At 56.6% G+C, this 17,554-nt stretch overlaps 3 protein-coding genes across 7 annotated transcripts in view; 2 read left to right on the top strand and 1 right to left on the bottom strand.

The window, feature by feature from the left end:
- Window positions 1-70: 70 nt before the first annotated feature.
- EEF2KMT (eukaryotic elongation factor 2 lysine methyltransferase) lies at window positions 71-8,008 on the bottom strand. Its single transcript, XM_069870230.1, has 8 exons — window positions 7,821-8,008; window positions 7,419-7,481; window positions 6,161-6,241; window positions 5,876-5,977; window positions 5,029-5,162; window positions 2,294-2,601; window positions 1,538-1,687; window positions 71-889 (listed from the first exon to the last, which is right to left on the bottom strand). The coding sequence occupies exons 1-8, from the start codon at window positions 7,899-7,901 to the stop codon at window positions 681-683; spliced, it is 1,128 nt and encodes a 375-aa protein (XP_069726331.1). The 5' UTR covers window positions 7,902-8,008; the 3' UTR covers window positions 71-680.
- Window positions 8,009-8,185: 177 nt separating this feature from the next.
- NDUFB6 (NADH:ubiquinone oxidoreductase subunit B6) lies at window positions 8,186-11,370 on the top strand. Its single transcript, XM_069870280.1, has 4 exons — window positions 8,186-8,428; window positions 8,916-9,008; window positions 9,670-9,714; window positions 11,220-11,370. The coding sequence occupies exons 1-4, from the start codon at window positions 8,249-8,251 to the stop codon at window positions 11,286-11,288; spliced, it is 387 nt and encodes a 128-aa protein (XP_069726381.1). The 5' UTR covers window positions 8,186-8,248; the 3' UTR covers window positions 11,289-11,370.
- A 4,756-nt stretch (window positions 11,371-16,126) lies between these two features.
- Window positions 16,127-17,554, top strand: part of CAPN15 (calpain 15) — a 56,029-nt gene continuing 54,601 nt past the window's right edge. For all 5 annotated transcript variants that reach the window (XM_069870086.1, XM_069870083.1, XM_069870087.1 and 2 more), the window contains exon 1: window positions 16,127-16,197. The gene's annotated coding sequence lies outside the window, so the exon portion shown is untranslated. The remainder of the gene's footprint in view (window positions 16,198-17,554) is intronic.

Genomic DNA, 17,554 nt, shown 5'->3' with positions numbered 1-17,554 from the left:
CTAGCTGTGCTGGGATGAGATTTGGGACCAGACTGTTGTTCCCTTGTTTGTGCAGAACAACTGACTGTGGAGGAGAAGGGAGTTAGAAAAGCCAATTAATTCCTGGAAATGCATGGATTTGATAAATAGCGAATAAACGCTTTGTATTGCCTGCATTTGCAGTTTGTAACCACTTCACCTTTGGACAATGGTTTGGACGCAGCTTTTCCTTCAGGATTGGGAGCTTTGGGTATGAGTAAGAAGGCACAGCTGCGGTGGTTTGTTGTGTGCCAGTGGTGGAAGTCCTGTGAGAAGGTGTAATTCCCATGCGGGAGAGCTTGAGCCTTGCCTTCTGTATCACTTGGGGTGAATCTGTGGGAAGTGGAAGGGAGGTGGAGTTCCTCAAGGAAGGGAGGTGGAGTTCCTCAAGGAACTTGTGTAAGCAAGATCTGTTATCTGTGCTGTGAAAAGGTCACTTCTTGGTGAATGTACTTAAATCCATTTCTCAGCTGTTGCTGGTTGGACCTGCTGTGTGGGAAGCACTTCAGGAGGTGATTGGGGCATTTTTTTCTTGCAAATAAGAGGTGCCTTTTATCTGAGTTGTTGTGTTTGAACTGAGGGTCCAGTGGGGTTTATTTCATCCAGTTAAAATTCTTGGCTCACCTTCCTTAGACAAATGCTGAATGTCCTCTGGTGTGATGTTACTGAGATGCTTGGAGCCTTTCCTGTGTGCTTGGAGAATTCAAGATAATCTTGTTGCAAGGATTGCTCCAGTTTGTCTGAAAAGTCTCACTCTGTCCGACTTGAGGCTGCAGAAACAGCTGGAGAATATTTACATTTGGCTGCACATCATCGAGAAGAATCCTGTGGCCATGGGCTGGAATAACCTGCCATCCGATCCCAGCTTTATCTGTAAGGAGAAACACTGGGAATCATCCTGCTTAATGAAATGAGAAGCCAGACCTGCACGTCCAGGTCTGTAAGAGGAGACCTTTAGTACATTGTTAGCACAAGCCACAGGGAAGTGCTTAGGAGATGGTGATTTTAAACACTAACAGCTATACTTGTGCTGTGCACTCCATCACTTTGTGAGTTAAGCAATTGCTCACAGACCTAAAAGACAGGCTTCCCACAGAAACCCCCCAACTCCTCCTTATTGTATTTAATGTTCAGTTGTTTTTTTAACCCTCAAAGAACAGCTATGAGAAGGTAAAGGCTTTAGGCAGCCTCTGGAATGTTAACACCGCAACACAGGTTGATTCCTCCTTTCTTAATTAACCTAAGCTTAACCCTTCCTCAGTTTCCCGTTACCGCCCCACCTGCAGTTCCTCGACAAACGGGAATGGTGACAAACAGGACATAGCAAAAAGCAATGTTCAAATCCATGTGGGAAAACTCCTGCTCCTAGGCAGAGTGCTCTGAATCCAGCTCTGGGATAAGCATCTCCCTGTCGGACATCGCCTAGCACCAACCAGAGCTCCTCTTCAGCTCTACTACAGATCAAATGATGGGGAGAGAGGCCAAAACCACAGGCATGCTTGATGCAAAAGGCACCTACCGAGCTCAGCCTGGAAGAGGTGATAGGTGTCCGGGTTACGGATTGTGGAAGCGATGTAGACCTCTGGAGGTTTTCCATCTGCTCCAGAGGTGGAGAGTTTCTGTAGCATACTAATAAAGGCTAAAATGATCTCTGGATCATACACCACATCTGCACAGAAAGGAAAACATTCAGCACTTACCGAGAGCAAAAATGAAAAGCAGAATGAAAACCATAGAACAAAGATGTAAAATATTCACCTTGCGGGAATCTCAGAATCATTTACATTGGAAAAGACCTTTGAGATCATAGAATGGTTTGGGTTGGAGGGGACCTTAAAGATCATCTAATTCCAACCTCCCTGCCATGGGCAGGGACAGCTCTCACTGCATCAGGGGCTCCAAGCCCCATCCAACCTGGCCTTGAACACCTCCAGGGATGGGGCAGCCACCACTGCTCTGGGCAACCTGGGCCAGGGCCTCTCCATCCTCATGGTGAAACACTTCCTCCTCATGTCCAGTCTAAACCAGCCCCTCTCCAGTTTATACCCATTGCCCCTCATCCTATCATCACAAGCCTTTGCGAACAGTCCCTCCCCAGCTTTCCTTTAGCCCCTTCAGATACTGGAGTGTCCAACCTAACCCTCCCCTGGCATCTTCCTGCCATTCCCTCAGGTCCTGTTCTTGGCCGCCAGAGAGAAGAGCTGAGTGCCTACTCCTGCTCCTCCCCGTGCAGGAAACTGCAGAGTGCGATAACAGAAGCAGAAGCACAAAGCACCTGCTGCAATGACGACATCAGGATGGAGATCTGACACTTGGGTTTCTGTAACTGAGCCCCAGTCAAGTTCTGCAACAGCGAGTGCTGGGTTTTGGTGCTTTGCCATCTCTGCCTCCCGGCTGTGGGGCTCCGTTTGGATGTGATGAGCAGCTCCAGGCTCCAGGACAAAGCCGTTCAAGCGGATGTTTTCTGCCAGCTCTTGGAGAACGCGGGGGTGGCAGTCACTGAATATGAACCGCTTGGGATGGCAGGCTTTACAGATTGCAATGCCAGTGAAGCCGATGCCACTCCCTAGTTCCAAGACAGTCCTGAAGGGTAATAAGAGAGTAAAGAAGTACTTAGGACTCCAAATTGAGTTAGGCAACATCTGTTGCAGGCTATTTCAATTATTTTTGACTAAACCATCTACAATGCAATCTATTTGAAATAACTGGTGGGGTTGGTAAATACTGAAAATGAAATTAAAAGCGTAAAAAATTAGGTACTTTAAATACTGCTTTTGCATACAGTACAAAGCATTTCCATAGCAGGAATGAGATACATCCCACCCAGGTTTAGACTTGTGCAGCGTGGTTGCCTCCATCTGAACTGGCTGCCACGCTCTTTCCCCAGTGACGTATCTGAAGCTGCTGAAGAGGGCTACCGAATCGGAGGGTGGAGGGAAGCGAGATGGAGGTCTGGTGGTCACTCCACATCAACGGCCACAGCAAAGCCCACGCATGCAGCAAGGATGAGTCGGGGAGAATGAGGTAGCCATGTCCCTGCCACTCATCTACCTATCAGGATGACCAAACCGGTCCCTGGTCACCCCTCCCGCATATCAACACAACTATGCAGAGTTCCACCATAGCCACAGATCAAAGAATCAGAGGGGATGCTGAAAACAGAAGTATTAATAAGATTTATGAGCAGAAACCAATATATGTTGTACTCTGATGACTTATGGATGTGGAAACCGTGAGTTGTGACTGTTGGAAATGGCTTGGCATGTGACCATGGAATTTTTTGGATCCCTGCACACTGGTGGAGGTTGCAGTAGTACTGGGGCAAAGCAACCCACCATGTCCCTTACCAGTGGTGCCACTGCCCAAAAGTAAAGAAGGAGCTGGACTGACTGATATCCCAGATGTTCTCACTCCAGAAGGGACTATAAGAGAATGAGAGGAGCGGGTCATAATCGGAGCTCCCTCTCAGCTGGTCTGAGACCCCCATTGACACCAACATCACATCATGGATCAATCCCTACACCACCGGAGCATCTGCAAAAACTTCACCTGCAGCAACCTCATGGAAACATCTAAAAAACTTTATCATTGAACTCCAGACGGGTCGTACAGTCCCCCACAAACCCTTAGAGGATGCTAATATTGGTCTAGACTTAAGCTTATACTCTTGACTTACAATTGTAACATTATAGGCAATAAACTAAATGTTTAAGGGCAGTTCTGGGTCCTGCTCTGCCTCCCTCGGTGCGTGACACCCAGTTATTGGGGAGGATCAGGCACCCCAGCAGCACAGCTCCTCTCCTCCAGCGGTTGCTATTTACAGTTAAATCAGCTGAATAGTTTCTCAAAAGTGCTTGTTCCTCTCACTGCTGATAAACAAAGCCCAGACTCTGAAATCAGATGTGCATGCCTGCACATTGATCATCCAAGGTCAGGTGAGCCAAATCCACCATGGAGTGCAGCCGTCATTGCTCCTGGCTGGACAGTACGGCAGCTGAGATTTAGCAGCTTACTTGAGAGAGCATCTCTGACAGCATGGCAGAATGGTTTTGATCATAAAACCTGTCTTAAAAGAACTATGTAGTCCCCTCCTGGACTAAAGTTTGGCTGTTACAGAACAGACAAGAGCAACACTTATCCAGCAGCAAAACAGGGGGTCATTTCAGTTATTCTGGGGGGAAATACTGTAGATTAGAATCAAACACTGGTTTGGGTGGGAAGGGACCTCAAAGCCCATCCATTTCCAACCCCCTGCCATGGGCAGGGGCACCTCCCACTGGATCAGGGGCTCCAAGCCCCATCCAACCTGGCCTTGAACACCTCCAGGGATGGGGCAGCCACCACTGCTCTGGGCAACCTGGGCCAGGACCTCTCCACACTCATTGTGTTGAATTTCATTCTAAGATCTCATCTCAAACTCCCCTCTTTCAGCTGAAAAACTGTTCCCCCTAATCCTATCCCTGCCCTCTCTGATCAAAAGCCCCTCCTCAGCTTTCCTGGAGCCCTTTTCAGTCCTGGAAGCTGCTCTAAGGTCTCCCCACAGCCTTCTCTTCTCCAGGCTGAAAAACCACAACTCTCTCAGTCTGGCCTTGTACAGGAGGTGTTCCAGCCCTTGGATCATCTCTGTAGCCTCCTCTGGACTCGCTCCAACAGCTCCATGTCCTTGCCATGCTGAAGACTCCAGAGCTGATGATACAGGGCTCTGGGTCTCACCAGAGCGGAGCAGAGGGGCAGAATCCCCTCCCTCACCCTGCTGGTCCCACTGCTTTGGATGCAGCCCAGGACACGGCTGGTTTCTGGGCTGTGAACACACATTGCTGGCTCATGTTGAGCTTCTCATACCCCAGCAGCTCAAGTCCTTCTCCTCAGGGCTGCTCCCAATCCAGCTTTAATATTATTAAATTGCAGTTGCATAGCTCTTTAATATTATTAAATTGCAGTTGTGTACCTCACTCACAATACAACTGACAATACTTGTCCCCCTCTTTCCATCCGTGCTGCTGTCGTTACCTGTTACTGAAAACTGCTGAATGCTCCACTGCCCACTCAGCGAGGTGAAGGGCAGCATCCCAGGTGACGAGCCCCGTGGTTCCCCCGGAGATCGCTGCCATGCTCTCGGCAAGGGTGACACATTCTCCCGTGGGCTGGAGGTAACACAAGAAAACAAAGATGGATCCACAGAGACAACGGGTTTACAGTTTACAATCAATATTGGAAACTGGAAAAAGGTAGAAGCACTTTGGGTTTCTGGGGGGTTACTTTGAAAGCCAGTAATTGCTTAGTTCAGATGATTAAAAGGGATTTCATAGAAAAATCACAGAATCACTGAATAGTTTGGGTTGGAAGGGACCTCAAAGACCATCCAGTCCCACCCCCTGTCATGGGCAGTGACACCTCCCACTGGATCAGGGGCTCCAAGCCCCATCCAACCTGGCCTTGAACACCTCCAGGGATGGGGCAGCCACCTCTGCTCTGCCCAACCTGGGCCAGTGCCTCCCCGCCCTCACACCAAAACATTCCTTCCTACATCTCATCTCTATCTTCCCTCTTTCGGCTGAAAACCATTCCCTTTCACCCTGACCCTGCCCTCCCTGACCCAGAGCCCCTCCCCAGCTTTCCTGGAGCCCCTTTCAGTACTAGAAGCTGCTCTAAGGTCTTCCTACAGCCTTCTCTTCTCCAGGCTGAACAACCTCAACTCTCTCAGCCTGGCCTTGTACAGGAGGTGCTCCAGCCCTTGGATCATCTCTGTGGCCTCCTCTGGACTCGCTCCAACAGCTCCATGTCCTTCCTCAGCTGAGGACTCCAGAACTGGATACAGGGTCCAGCTGATTTCTAACAGTGCAGCATTACTTCTTACCAGTAAGTAGGTTTTATAACAGCAAGTAGATTCTTCTTCATTTAAAACACCTGCCAGCGTATCATACAGTTCATCGAGGGGTTCTGCTCCTGTGGCCTCATGCTGCGTGACAGAGAATAAGGTGGTCAGGGGTGTCACACGGTCTGTCCTGAGATAGAGAACATAAAACACCAGGGTCTGTTTCAATATTAGAATATTGCGCACTGCATGCTCTGTTCTGCTATCACCCAACAGAAACCAGGTAGGTTTTCAAGGGAAACAAACAACAAGAAAAGTCAGCCCTACCTTTTTGATGAGTTCAGTGAGGAAGCATCTTCTGTACTTGGTGGGAGGGGGATATTTTACACACAGAGGGTGGAGAACAGTCTAAAAAAGCAACAGCAATTGACACCGATTACCCAAGGAGGTGACGGGCTAGAGGGAGAGCAAGGAGCCACGTGTCTGTGTGTCAGCAACTGTGCTGTGATTTAGGCTGTAGCCAAAAGAAGCGATGTTGAGTCAGAAAACAAAATGTACTGCATTCTGATCAGTTTGTTGGTTTGCAGAGCCGCAGCAGCAAAAACAGCTCACGCCTTTCGAAAAGTAAATAGCAAAACTGAATGGAAAGAGTCCAGTTTGCTCTCCTCCTCTTTCTGCTTTTCTCTTCTCTTTCTTTCCCTTTCAGTTTGCTGCCTCACTGCTCCCCATGCCCCTGCCAAGCTGAAGTGCCAGGGGGTAGTCGCTGTGTTCCCCAGGGATTTGGGCTTACTCGTGCTCCTCAGCCCTGGGAGCCCCCGGCATGGCCAGCGGGGCAGCAGCAGCACCCGTGTGGGGCACATGGGGCTTAACTGCAGAATCACAGAATCATCAAGGTTGGAAAAGCCCTCCCAGCTCATCCAGTCCAACCACCAGCCCAAACCCACCATGCCTGACAAATCATGTCCCCAAGTGCCACGGCCACACGGTTTTTGGACCTCTCCAGAGACGGGGACTCCCCCACTGTCCTGGGCAGCTTGTGCCAGAGCAGGTCAGTGAAGACATTTCTGCTAATAACCAATCTAAACCTCCCTTGGCACCATTTGAGGCCATTCCCTCTCATCCCACCCCTTGTTGGGAGCAGAGCCCAGCATTCACCTCACTCCAACCTCCTTCTCAAGAGCTGCAGAGAGTGATGAGGTCTCCCCTCAGCCTCCTCTTCTCCAGGCTGAACAGCCCCATGTCCCTCAGCCGCTCCCACAACCCCTGTTGTCCAGACCCTTCCCCAGCTCCGTCCCCTTCTCTGGACGCGCTCCAGCCCCTCAAGGTCTTTCTTGGAGTGAAACGCCCAAAACAGAACCAAGATTCAAGGTTTGGCCTCCCCAGTGCCGAGTGCAGGGATCCCTGCCTTGCTCCTGCTGGCCACCCCAGGGCTGGTCCAAGCCAGGATGCTGGTGGCCTTCTCGCCCACCTGGGCCACTGCTGCGACGACAGAGCAGCTGAGGAAGGGGACAAGGAGGGGCTGTGCTGCTCCCCGGCTCTGTATGACACGGGCACAAAGCGAGGCTCTGGTCTCCGTCCCCATTACCTGGAGCAGGATGTCCAGCAGCAGGGAGGGACCCGGTGCTGCCCGCAGGTTCTGTTCAAGCTCCTGAAGCAGAGGAATCACAGAATGGTTTGGGTTGGAAGAGACCTCAAAGCCCACCCAGTCCCACCCCCTGTCTTGGGCAGGGACACCTCCCACTGGATCAGGGTGATCAAAGCCTCATCCAGGCTGGCCTGGAACCCCTCCAGGGATGGGGCAGCCACTGCTTCCCTGGGCAACGTGGGCCAGGGCCTCCCCACCCTCATCGGGAAGAATTTCTTCCTAATGGCTGATCTAAATCTTCCCGTTACATTTTAAAGCCATTCCCCCTCGTCACATCACTCGATGCCCTTGGAAACAGCCCCCCCAGCTGCTCTGAGCTCCCGCCCCCAGGACACCCCGTACCGCCCAGGGGAAGGCCCGGAGCGGCCGAGCCGCCAGGAAGCGGCGCTGGAAGCGGCTCCCGAGCTGCCCCGGCTCGGCCATGGCCCCGGGGGCGCCTCCTCCCTCCCACGCCGGGACTCGAACCGGCGGTTCCGGGGACCCCAGTGCGCCGCAGAACCCGCCGCGGAACCCCGCGCGCGCCTCGCCCCTTTACTGCAAACCACGCCCCATGGTCCACGCCCTCCCACATAATCCACGCCCCCCGCCCCCCCCTTATATACAAGCTCGGCCCTCTTATACCCACGCCCATCCGCTCAGGCCCCGCCCCCTCGCGCTCGGCACGCCCCTCCGCTGATGACGCGTTGCGTCGCGCCCCGGTGACGTCAGTGCCGCGCGCCGCGGCGAAGGACAGGGCGCCCGCGCGGGCCGGGGCCTGGTTCGAGGCGGCGATGGGCGGGTACAGCGAGGACGAGAAGCTGCGGCTGCAGCAGCTCCGGGCCCTGCGGCGGCGCTGGCTGCGCGACCAGGAGCTGAGTGAGCGCGAGCCCGTGCTGCCGCCGCGCCGGCTGGGGCCGATCGCCGCCTTCTGGGAGCGCTTCCTGCAGCCCGGCGGGTTCTGGCGGCAGCAGGTGGGGCGGGGGGGAGGGGGCAGCGGTCCGACCCCCGCGCTCCCGGGCCTGGGACCCGCCCCCAGGCCAGTCCCCGCCCTGCCAGCGCAAACCCCGCCTATCTGGACCTGGCTCGGCCCCCACACCCCGTGCCTGATCCCCGGCTCCACCACCCCCTGGCCTTGCTTCCCCCTCCATGCTTGGCCCCCCGGTCGCCCCAGCCCTGCCAGCCCCCAGGCCCGACCCCTCCCACCTCCGCGCCTGACCCCCGCGCACCCAAACCCTGCCCCTCTCGGTCTGACCCCGTGCCCGGTCCCCTCCCCTATCCCTGTCACGCCAAGGCCTGACCCCTGCTCACCCCGTGTCTGCTGACCCTGGCCCCTAACCTCCCCAGCCCCCTTCCCCGGCGCCCATCCCACCACCCTCTGGGCCCAACCTGCCCTGTCCTTGCCACCCCCCGGGCCTCACTTGCCACCCGCAGCATGACACGTGTCCCTGTGTCTCACAGGTGTTCAAGGTGTACCAGTCCGGCAGCTTCTTCCTGACACGGGTGCTGATCCCTTCCTGGATCATCCTGTACTACCTGAAGTACCACGTGATGGTGCGTGTGGGCTCCGAGGGAGTCATGACAAAGCGGGGTGTGGGGGAAGCGAGGGAGGCCGAGGTTGAAGCCTGGGAGAAGCCCTCCTGGAAAGAGCAGGTGGTGAAGCGAGCAGGCACATCAGGGGTGGTGTGCGTGTGCGTTGGGCGGCTGCTGCCAGCGCCGGTGACAGCCAGATCTGTTCACCACTCGGTTTCTTTGCTTGGGTGGCACAGATAGAATCATAGAATCATAGAATAACCAGGTTGGAAGAGACCCACCGGATCATCGAGTCCAACCAGATGTAATGATCTCTACAGCACAGTGACCAGCTCTGATGATGCCGCCCCCTGTAAGCCAGAAAGCTGTGGCCTTGGGGTGGCTTTCCAGGAGGAGGGGTGCCCTGGGATCAGCAGAGTGCGGCTGCTGGCGTGGGAGGGGACAGCGTGGGCGCTGCCAGGGGGACAGACCCGCTGCTGCCCTCCCACCTTGCCTGGGAGGTGGAGCGTTCCAGCCTTCGGGCATCGACATAACCAGCAGGAGGCGCCCGGCCTATCGAGCAGTGTCAAGCTGCTGTTTGAGCAGGGCTGACATCCTTGATTTGGAAATCCTTTATACTTCACCTGGGTAATGTTCCTTTTTCCTTCTCCTTCTCCCTTTCTTCTTCCCTCTTCCCTTTCAGAAAACGCCTCACGGTGTCGTTATGGCAAATCCACGGATATTCCCAGTAAGTCTGTTAACACTTGTTTTATCTTCCAGCTTTGGAAAAGAGGCAGAGAGGGGATGGCATGGGGAGAAGCGCGCGTTTGCACAGCAGCCAGGCAAGGAGAATTTCTCAAAGGATGGATCATGGAATCAAAGAATCGTTTGGTTGGAGAAGACTTTTGAGATCATCAGGTCCAACTGTACCAGTCTGGGACTAAGCCAGATCCCTGAGCACCTCATCTCTCTGCCTTTTAAGATGGATGAGCTTGACCCTGTGGGTGCCAGCAGTTGGGAGGAGTTTGGCTCTGGATGCACGAGCTTGGTGCTAGGTGTCCCTGCAGAGATGGATTATGGCACCTGGGCTGGGGCTTGGCTTTAGGAAGGGGAGACTGACAGGTTCTCTGGTCTTTACCCATGTTCACACTTCTCTGAGACCTTCCTCACCACTTCATGTAGCGAGGCAGCGGGCAAATAGCCTTCCATAAGCTTAGCTTTGATCTTTCTGCCAGTTGCACGTTTTTTTGCATAATACCTGCCTGATTGTGCTTTATCTGGAATGAAATAATGAGAGAAGTTCCATGCCTGACAGCCCCGTAGCAACATCAAATCCTGGGTTCAGTTTTGGGCTCGTCGCTATGAGAAAGACATTGAGGTCCTGGAATGCGTCCAGAGAAGGGGAACGAGGCTGGTGAAGGGGTTATGAGGAGCAGATGAGGGAACTAGGGTTGTTTAGCCTGGAGAAGAGGAGGCTGAGGGGAGACCTTATCGCTGTCTACAACTGCCTGAAAGGAGGGTGTAGGAAGGTGAGTGTTGGTCTCTTCTCCCAAGTGACTGGTAATAGGGTGAGAAGGAATGGTCTCAAGCTGCGTCAGGTGAAATTTAGGTTGGACATTAGGAAAAATTTCTTCACAGGAGGGGTTCTCAAGCACTGGAATGACTTCCCAGGGCGGTGGTGGAGTCCTCATTCCTGGAGGGGTTTAAAAGGCAGGGAGATGAGATTCTTGGGGACATGATATAGTAGTGGCCAGGTACAATTAAAGCTGATGATCTCCGAGGTCTTTTCCAACCTAATGATTCTATGACCCTGAGGGTCCTGCTGTGGGACTCCGGCTTCAGCCTGATCCCTCGCCTGAGTTAGGGCAGCTCCATAGGCCAGGACAGAGCCTGCGGCTGTGGCAAACGGCAACTGGATGTCAGAGAGGTTTGTGAAGAATTACACGGCTCTTCCTGGGCTACAACTCCCATACGGCTGGGCTGGAGGGGGCTTGGCAGTGCTCCAAGCCTAATGTACATCCCTAAAACAAGGGTCTGGAAACATCTGGCTGCTGAAAAGGCAAAGCAAGTACAGATCTTGGGGAGTTTGCTTGTGATTTTATTTCGGCGTCCTGGGAAATGTGGCGCGAATAGGAGTGTTCTGAGTGAGTTTGTGTTGTTGGGAAGCGGGGACAGCTTTGGCATGGTTACAACCCAGTGTGGTGTGAAAGGAGAGGCTGGGGAAATGCTCACCGTGCTCTTTCATTCCACCAGGGGGACAGGATTCTAGAAACAGGAGAAATTATTCCACCCATGAAAGAAGAATCCCATGATCACCACTGAGGGCAGAAAGCCGACATCCTCCTCCCGCCAGCCAGGCGGGAATCGCAGCTGCTCTCTCTTCTATAAAAGAGTCTGTATTCTGCATCGCCTCAGCTGCTCTGTCCTTTCCTTTCTCCTTGGTCCACGTTATTCCAGTTGCTGCTCACGTGGGAGCGTTTTGGCTTTGTTGGGCTTTATTGCCAAGTCCTGGGGATCTCCGACCCCCCCTTCCTCAACTTTTTATCTGGCTGGCAAGACCTGGCAGCAGGACAAAGTGGGCTCTGAGTCCCGGGAGCCACTGTGGGTGCCAGGAGGTTGTGGTGCAGGCTGCTCGGAGGCAGGGTCCTCTCCAGCACCCGCCGGCTCCAGCAGGAGATATTCGATTCTGAGTATTTTGGTGGCTACTTTTGGGACAGGAAGGGTTAAAGCTGCAATCCTGAGGGGAGGGGCTGGGCCAGAAGCCCACCCAGGGAACCCCAGGAGGGCGGTGTTTGTGAGGTCAGAGGGTCCCCTCCAGCATCCCCTCCATCTGGGACTTGCTCCGGCAGGGTCATGGCCGATGCAGAGGTGAAAACTCTCCTGCTGTCAGAGATCAAGAAAGCCATGGACCCTGTGTTGGAGCCCCGTGCTCAGCCCGCAGCCCCCAGATTGCTGCTGGGCTCGGGTCCCTCCCCAGCCAGGCCCAGCACCCTCACTATCCCCAGGTAAAGGCAGCTCCAGGGGGGCAGCAAGGGGGGGGTAGTGCGGAGAGGGGGTCTCGAGCTGTGAGGAGGCAGGAGGATCCTGCAGGTCATCGCTGCCCTGGAGGTGGGCACTGGGGAAACCCTAGAGTCAGTGGAGGCTGCTGGGGGGCACAGGGGAGGGCAGAGGGTCGAGGGGGAGATGGAGGAGTTGATGGGGGTATTGAGGGTTATCAGATGGGTTAACAGAGGGGTTGTGGGGGCTGCGAACTGAGGCCGTGGGGGTCCCTGTCACTGCCTTTGCCCCACCTCTGCCAGCGCCCCCGGTGTGGAGCTCCCCAGGAGCACCTCTGCCCCGCGCTGCTGCAGCCTGAGGAGAACCTACGCCTGCACCAACCTGCTGCTGCTTAGCCGGGCTGACCGTGATGCTACCGTGGACACGGAGGCTCCCCCCGGCCCCCTCCCGCACCCGCCGTGCTCCACAGATGGCACTGAGCCCACTGCCCTGCTGGTGAGTCCCCCACCTCACTGGGTTCCCCAAGACCTCTCCCCACTAAGGAGAAATCCCTCTGCGTGCTCCTGCAGGTCTGGTGAGGAGCAGGATCAGCATCTCCCGAGGACACCCTACACCCGTGGGGATGCCTTGTACCCCCAGGGCTCCTGGAGTCCCCCAAGGCAGTCCTGACACCTTTCCTCCTCTAGGGAGAGCCCCCCCCAGGACCACAGAGAATTCATGGCACCCCAGAGAACCCTGGGCATCCCCAAGGCTCTGGCCCCCCTAGGGTCACCCTTCATCCCTCGCATTCCTCAGCTGTGGGGCCCTGGTGGCTGTTGGAGGCCACGGACTCAGTCTCCGGTCTCAAGGACCGGTGTGGGATTGCCCAGGCATTTTGGAGCAAATAACTCCCCCTGAGCAGAAGGGATGGCTCCCTGTCCCTCAAACAGGGGTTTGAGTGTCACAACCCCACTAACAAAGCCAATGCAGGACCCAGAAGATGTCGTGGCACAGTTCCAGCAGGAGCATTCCTCACCGCTGCCTCACCGCTCCGACTGAAGATGGGAACCCATGAAACTGGACAAGCTGGGGGGCTGCCGGCTACCACCAGTGGGACCTGTGCCTCTCCAAATACAGTGAGGCTCTCCCCTCAGGGCCTCATTTGCACCTCTCATGTTCTCTGAGTCTTGTTTCCCTCTTGCATTACATGTGGCTCATGTCTTGATGATGATGTCCAAACTACTCTGGGTTTGTACAGGATTGTTGCCTTAGATGTCAAAAAGACACAGGTGTGCATACAGGAGTGCAGCTTCCACCTCGCTTTCTACTGAGATCCCTACCAGCTAAAAGACCTTCGCTAATCAATGATAAACCCACACCTATGGAATATTTTTTATATGTTTAGTCATGAGTTAAGTTTCTTTGCACCTGCCCTTTTGCATGAAGCCTTCCGTGACAACAGCTCAAGGACACATGGAGGAAGAGCTCCTCCCAAATAGATGATGGACCTTAATCCTCCAGGCCCTTCTTCCTCAGGCTGCAGATGAGAGGGTTGAGGGCAGGAAGCAGAAAAGAGCCACTTGCCAGTCCCAACCATCCTGAACTGGAGGCCGCGTAGGAGGACAATCCTTATTAAATGCCTGAGGTCTTGGGAAATGGAAAGGGACAACTCTTGGCAGCCAGTCCTTTGCAGAAGACAACTCCACAGCTGACTTTCTGCAGGAACAACTCCACCCAGGCAGGTTTAAGGTTTGTGGCTCCCTGTGGAGAGTTGCCCTAGACCCTTTGGGAAACAAGAACTGGAAGATCCTTGAGTGGTTGAATATGCTAACCCTTCCCTCTCAAGACATGAGCCTCGAGCAGGAGCTGCTGGTTCCAGCGCTGCATGCAAGAACTCAGCCAAGAAGCTGCCCAGTGCATCCTTCAGTCCTTGTCAGCCCTGGGCGTGCCATTCCTGGGGCTTGGCTCGCTGGCTCTGCTCCAGGTCAGCTCCCAGTTTCTCCCACCCCCCAGGGTACATCCCTTTCTGCATGAGCTCACTGCCAGTGCCAGGCAAGTTCCTTTGCCAGAGGAGGCGGCACTGAGGACATGGAGCCATCCTGGCACCCAGGTCTGTGCCAACACAAACCAAACCCCATGGGGATTCCTGTGGTGATCACCTGTGGATCTCGACTGTGCAAACTCACGGATGGTGAGCAGCTAGGACTCTGCTCTGGTGAGACCCCACCTGGAGCCCTGCAACCAGCTCTGGAGCCCTCAGCACAGGGAGGACGTGGAGCGGTTGGAACAGGCCCAGAGGAGGCCACGGAGATGATCCGTGGGCTGGAGCACCTCTTGGATGAGACAGGCTGAGAGAGTTGGGGTTGTTCAGCCTGAAGAAGAGAAGGCTGCAGGGAGACCTTAGAGCAGCTTCCAGTACCTGAAGGGGCTACAAGAAAGCTGGGGAGGGGCTGTTTACAAAGGCTTGTGGTGATAGGAAGAGGGACAATGGGTATAAACTGGAGAGGGACAGATTTAGACTTGACACAAGGAAGAATTTCTTCACAATGAGAGTGGTGAGGCCCTGGCCCAGGTTGCTCAGGGAAGTTGTTGCTGCCCCATCCCTGGAGGTGTTCAAGGCCAGGTTGGATGGGGCTTGGAGCCCCTGGTCCAGTGGGAGGTGTCCCTGCCTGTGGCAGGGGTGGAACTGGATGATCTTTAATGTCCCTTCCAACCCAAACTATTCTATGGTTCTATGATCTTCATTACTCACAGATGAAGATGTGATGGCCGGTACGATTTGTCTCCATTGAGACTTCTGAAATGAGCTGATGTGATCCCAGCTCATGTGACTTCCTAACAGAATACGCTGGCCTTCGTGCTCCGCTTGCACTCGCTTTGTTGCTGAGCGAAGCTGGTTTTATTGGCGTGCTCTCTAAACGCAGAGGCCAAGCTGATAGCAGAATTTCAGCCAGGATCAGCCCTGTCGCACCAGGAGAGCTGGATGTCAGCTGCTGGGTGTTCCATGCTGGGTAGATATGGTGTCGAAACCCACACCGCGGCTGCCGTGACTCCACCGCTCCTCTTCCCTCCGCGCTGTGCAGTCGCACTTCTCACATCTCAATTAATAATCCTATGCATAACAAAAGGGGGCCTTAATTCAATTGCCCACACGTGAGCATGCAGAGACATTTCAGGTGCTTTGAGGAGTCTCCCTTGTGCTCAACCGCTGCTCGGTAAGGCTGAAGGTGCGGAGGATGAAGACATCTCATACGACGCGTGGCAGAGCCGTGTGGGCTTCTCACAGGCAGCTGTGGGTCAGGGGGCTGTGGGTCAGAGGGGGCTGTGGGTCGGGGAAGCTGTGGGTCGGGGGAAACTCTGGGTCAAAGGGGGCTGTGAGTCAGGGAGATGTGGGTCAGGGGAAGCTGTGGGGCGGGGAGGCTGTGTGTCAGAGAGGCTGTGGGTCGCAGGGGGCTGTGGGTCGGGGGGGCTGCGGGTCGGGGGGAGCCGTGGGTCAGGGAGGCTGTAGGTCGGGGGGGGCTGTGGGTCAGGGGGTCTGTGGGTCAGAGGGGGCTGTGGGTCGGGTGGGCTGTGGGTCAGGGGGAGCTGTGGGTCGGGTGGGCTGTGGGTCAGGGGGAGCTGTGGGTCAGGGGGGGCTGTGGGTCGGGGGGAGCTGTGGGTCAGAGAGGCTGTGGGTCAGGGGGAGCTGTGGGTCAGAGGGGGCTGTGGGTCAGGGGGAGCCCTGGGTCAGAGGGAGCCGTGGGTCAGGGGAAGCTGTGGGTCGGGGGGGCTGTGGGTCAGGGGGAGCTCTGCGTCAGAGAGGCTGTGGGTCGCGGAGCTGTGGGTCTGTAGTGCCAGTACCTGCCCCGGCCAGGGGCGGCGCTGCTCCCCGGCCGCAAGGCACGCTGGGAGTTGTAGTCCTCAACCCACAAACCGCCCCTTCCCGCACGCTGTCGTCGCAATGCACGCTGGGAGTTGTAGTCCTCGCCCCACGGTTCTGCCTGCCGCCGCAAGGCACGCCGGGCAGTGTAGTCCCCCCGCAAGGCGGGACCCGCGCCCCCGGCCCCCCCGGCCCCGCTCCCCCCGGCCCCGGGCTCTGTCCCCGCCCCGGCCCCGCTCCGCCGCTCCCCGCTCTGCCCCCTCCTCCCTCCCTCCCTCCATCTCCGCCGCCTTCCGGTTCCTGCTCGCGGCTCCCCGCGCGATTCCCGGCGCTGGTGGCGCCGCCGGAGGGGCGGGAGGCGGCGGAGCGAGGGCAGCGGCGGCGCCTCCGCAGCGGGTGAGCGGGGGGCCTCCCGGCACCCGGACCTGTTGCGGCAGGGCCGGCGGCGGGGGGGGCCGGGCCGGGGAGGGCGGGGGCCGGGGGGAACCGGGGGCCCGGTGTCCAGAGTTTGCGGCTGCTGGCGGGGGGTACGGGTGGCGGGGGGTATTTGGGGTCCCGGTGCTCGGGGGTCCCTGTTCCCGGAGGATCCCGGGGTCCTAGTGCCGAGGGTCCCCGTGCCCGGAGGATCCCGGCGTCCCGGTGCTCGAGGGTCCCTGTTCCTGGAGGATGCGAGGGTCCTGGTGATCGAGGATCCCGGTGCCCGGAGGATGCGGGGTTCCCAGTGCTCAAGGATCCCAGTGCTCAGAGGATCCCGGGGTCTCGGTGCTCGTGGTTCCCGGTAGTCGAGGGTCCCAGTAATCAGAGGATCCAGGGGTCTCGGTTCTTGGGGGTCCCTGTTCCCAGAGGATCCTGGGGTCCCGGTGCTCGAGGGTCCCAGTTCTCAGGGTATCATGGGGTCCCGATTCTCGGGGGTCCCTATTTCCGGAGGATCCCGGGGTCTTGGTGCTCGAGGGTCCCCGTGCCCAGAGGATCCCGGGGTCCCGGTGCTCGAGGGTCTCGTTTCCTGGAAGATCCCGGGGTCCCGGTGCTCGAGAGTCCCGGTACCCAGAAGATCCCAATGCCTGGAGTATCCCGGGGTCCCAGTACTTGAGGGTCCTGGTTCCTGGAGGATCCCGGGGTCCCAGTGCTCGAGGGTCCCAGTTCCTGGAGGATCCCGGGGTCCCAGTGTTCGAGGGTCCCAGTTCCTGGAGGATCCCGGGGTCCCGGTGCCCGAGGGATCCAGGGGTGTTGGATCCAGGGTCTAGAGAGTCCCACCCCGGGGCTGTGGCTGCACTGGGGGTCCAGGTGCCCAGGGGATCCCATACTGGGGGGATCCAGTACCCCGGGGATCCGGGAGTCTCGGTGCTGGGGAGCAGGCATCCCGGACCCAGGGTGCAAGGAATCGTGCCTCGGGGCTGCGGCGTTTGATGGGATCCAGGTCCTGGTGCTGGGGGTCCCACCTCGGGACTGTGGGTCCCGGGACTGTGGCTGCTCTCCCTGTGCCTCAGCCCGGCACCCAGCTTCGGTATGGGAGAGGAAGCCTCCCAGTCCTCCTCCTGGGCAGGGATCAGCTTTGAACTGGCCCCCGAGAGAGCCCGGGACGCCTGGCCTTCACCCTGCGCTCCCACCGCTGGGTTCGGACCCTTCTGCGTGGAGTTAGTGCTGAGTTTCTAAAGCATTTGTGGGTTTGCCCCTTAGAACTGGCCAGATGGCTCTTGCGTTTGCCTCTTTGAAGCATCCTGGGACTGTTCGGGCCCCAGCGCCTCTCCGGGAC

Source organism: Phaenicophaeus curvirostris, chromosome 16, assembly GCF_032191515.1.
Source record: "Phaenicophaeus curvirostris isolate KB17595 chromosome 16, BPBGC_Pcur_1.0, whole genome shotgun sequence".
Taxonomy (NCBI): Eukaryota; Metazoa; Chordata; class Aves; order Cuculiformes; family Cuculidae; genus Phaenicophaeus; species Phaenicophaeus curvirostris.
Note: the sequence above shows the minus strand (reverse complement) of the source record. Positions and strands in the feature narration are given on the sequence as shown.

Coding starts and splice junctions, on each gene's coding strand:
- NDUFB6 (XM_069870280.1), top strand. CDS start 8,249: ATGGGCGGGTACAGCGAGGACGAGAAGCTGCGGCTGCAGCAGCTCCGG. Junction 9,009..9,669: donor ACCTGAAGTACCACGTGATG/GTGCGTGTGGGC, acceptor CTTCCCTTTCAG/AAAACGCCTCACGGTGTCGT. Junction 9,715..11,219: donor CAAATCCACGGATATTCCCA/GTAAGTCTGTTA, acceptor TCATTCCACCAG/GGGGACAGGATTCTAGAAAC.
- EEF2KMT (XM_069870230.1), bottom strand. CDS start 7,901: ATGGCCGAGCCGGGGCAGCTCGGGAGCCGCTTCCAGCGCCGCTTCCTG. Junction 5,978..6,160: donor TCACTGAACTCATCAAAAAG/GTAGGGCTGACT, acceptor TCTGTCACGCAG/CATGAGGCCACAGGAGCAGA. Junction 2,602..5,028: donor TCAGCAGTTTTCAGTAACAG/GTAACGACAGCA, acceptor ATTACCCTTCAG/GACTGTCTTGGAACTAGGGA.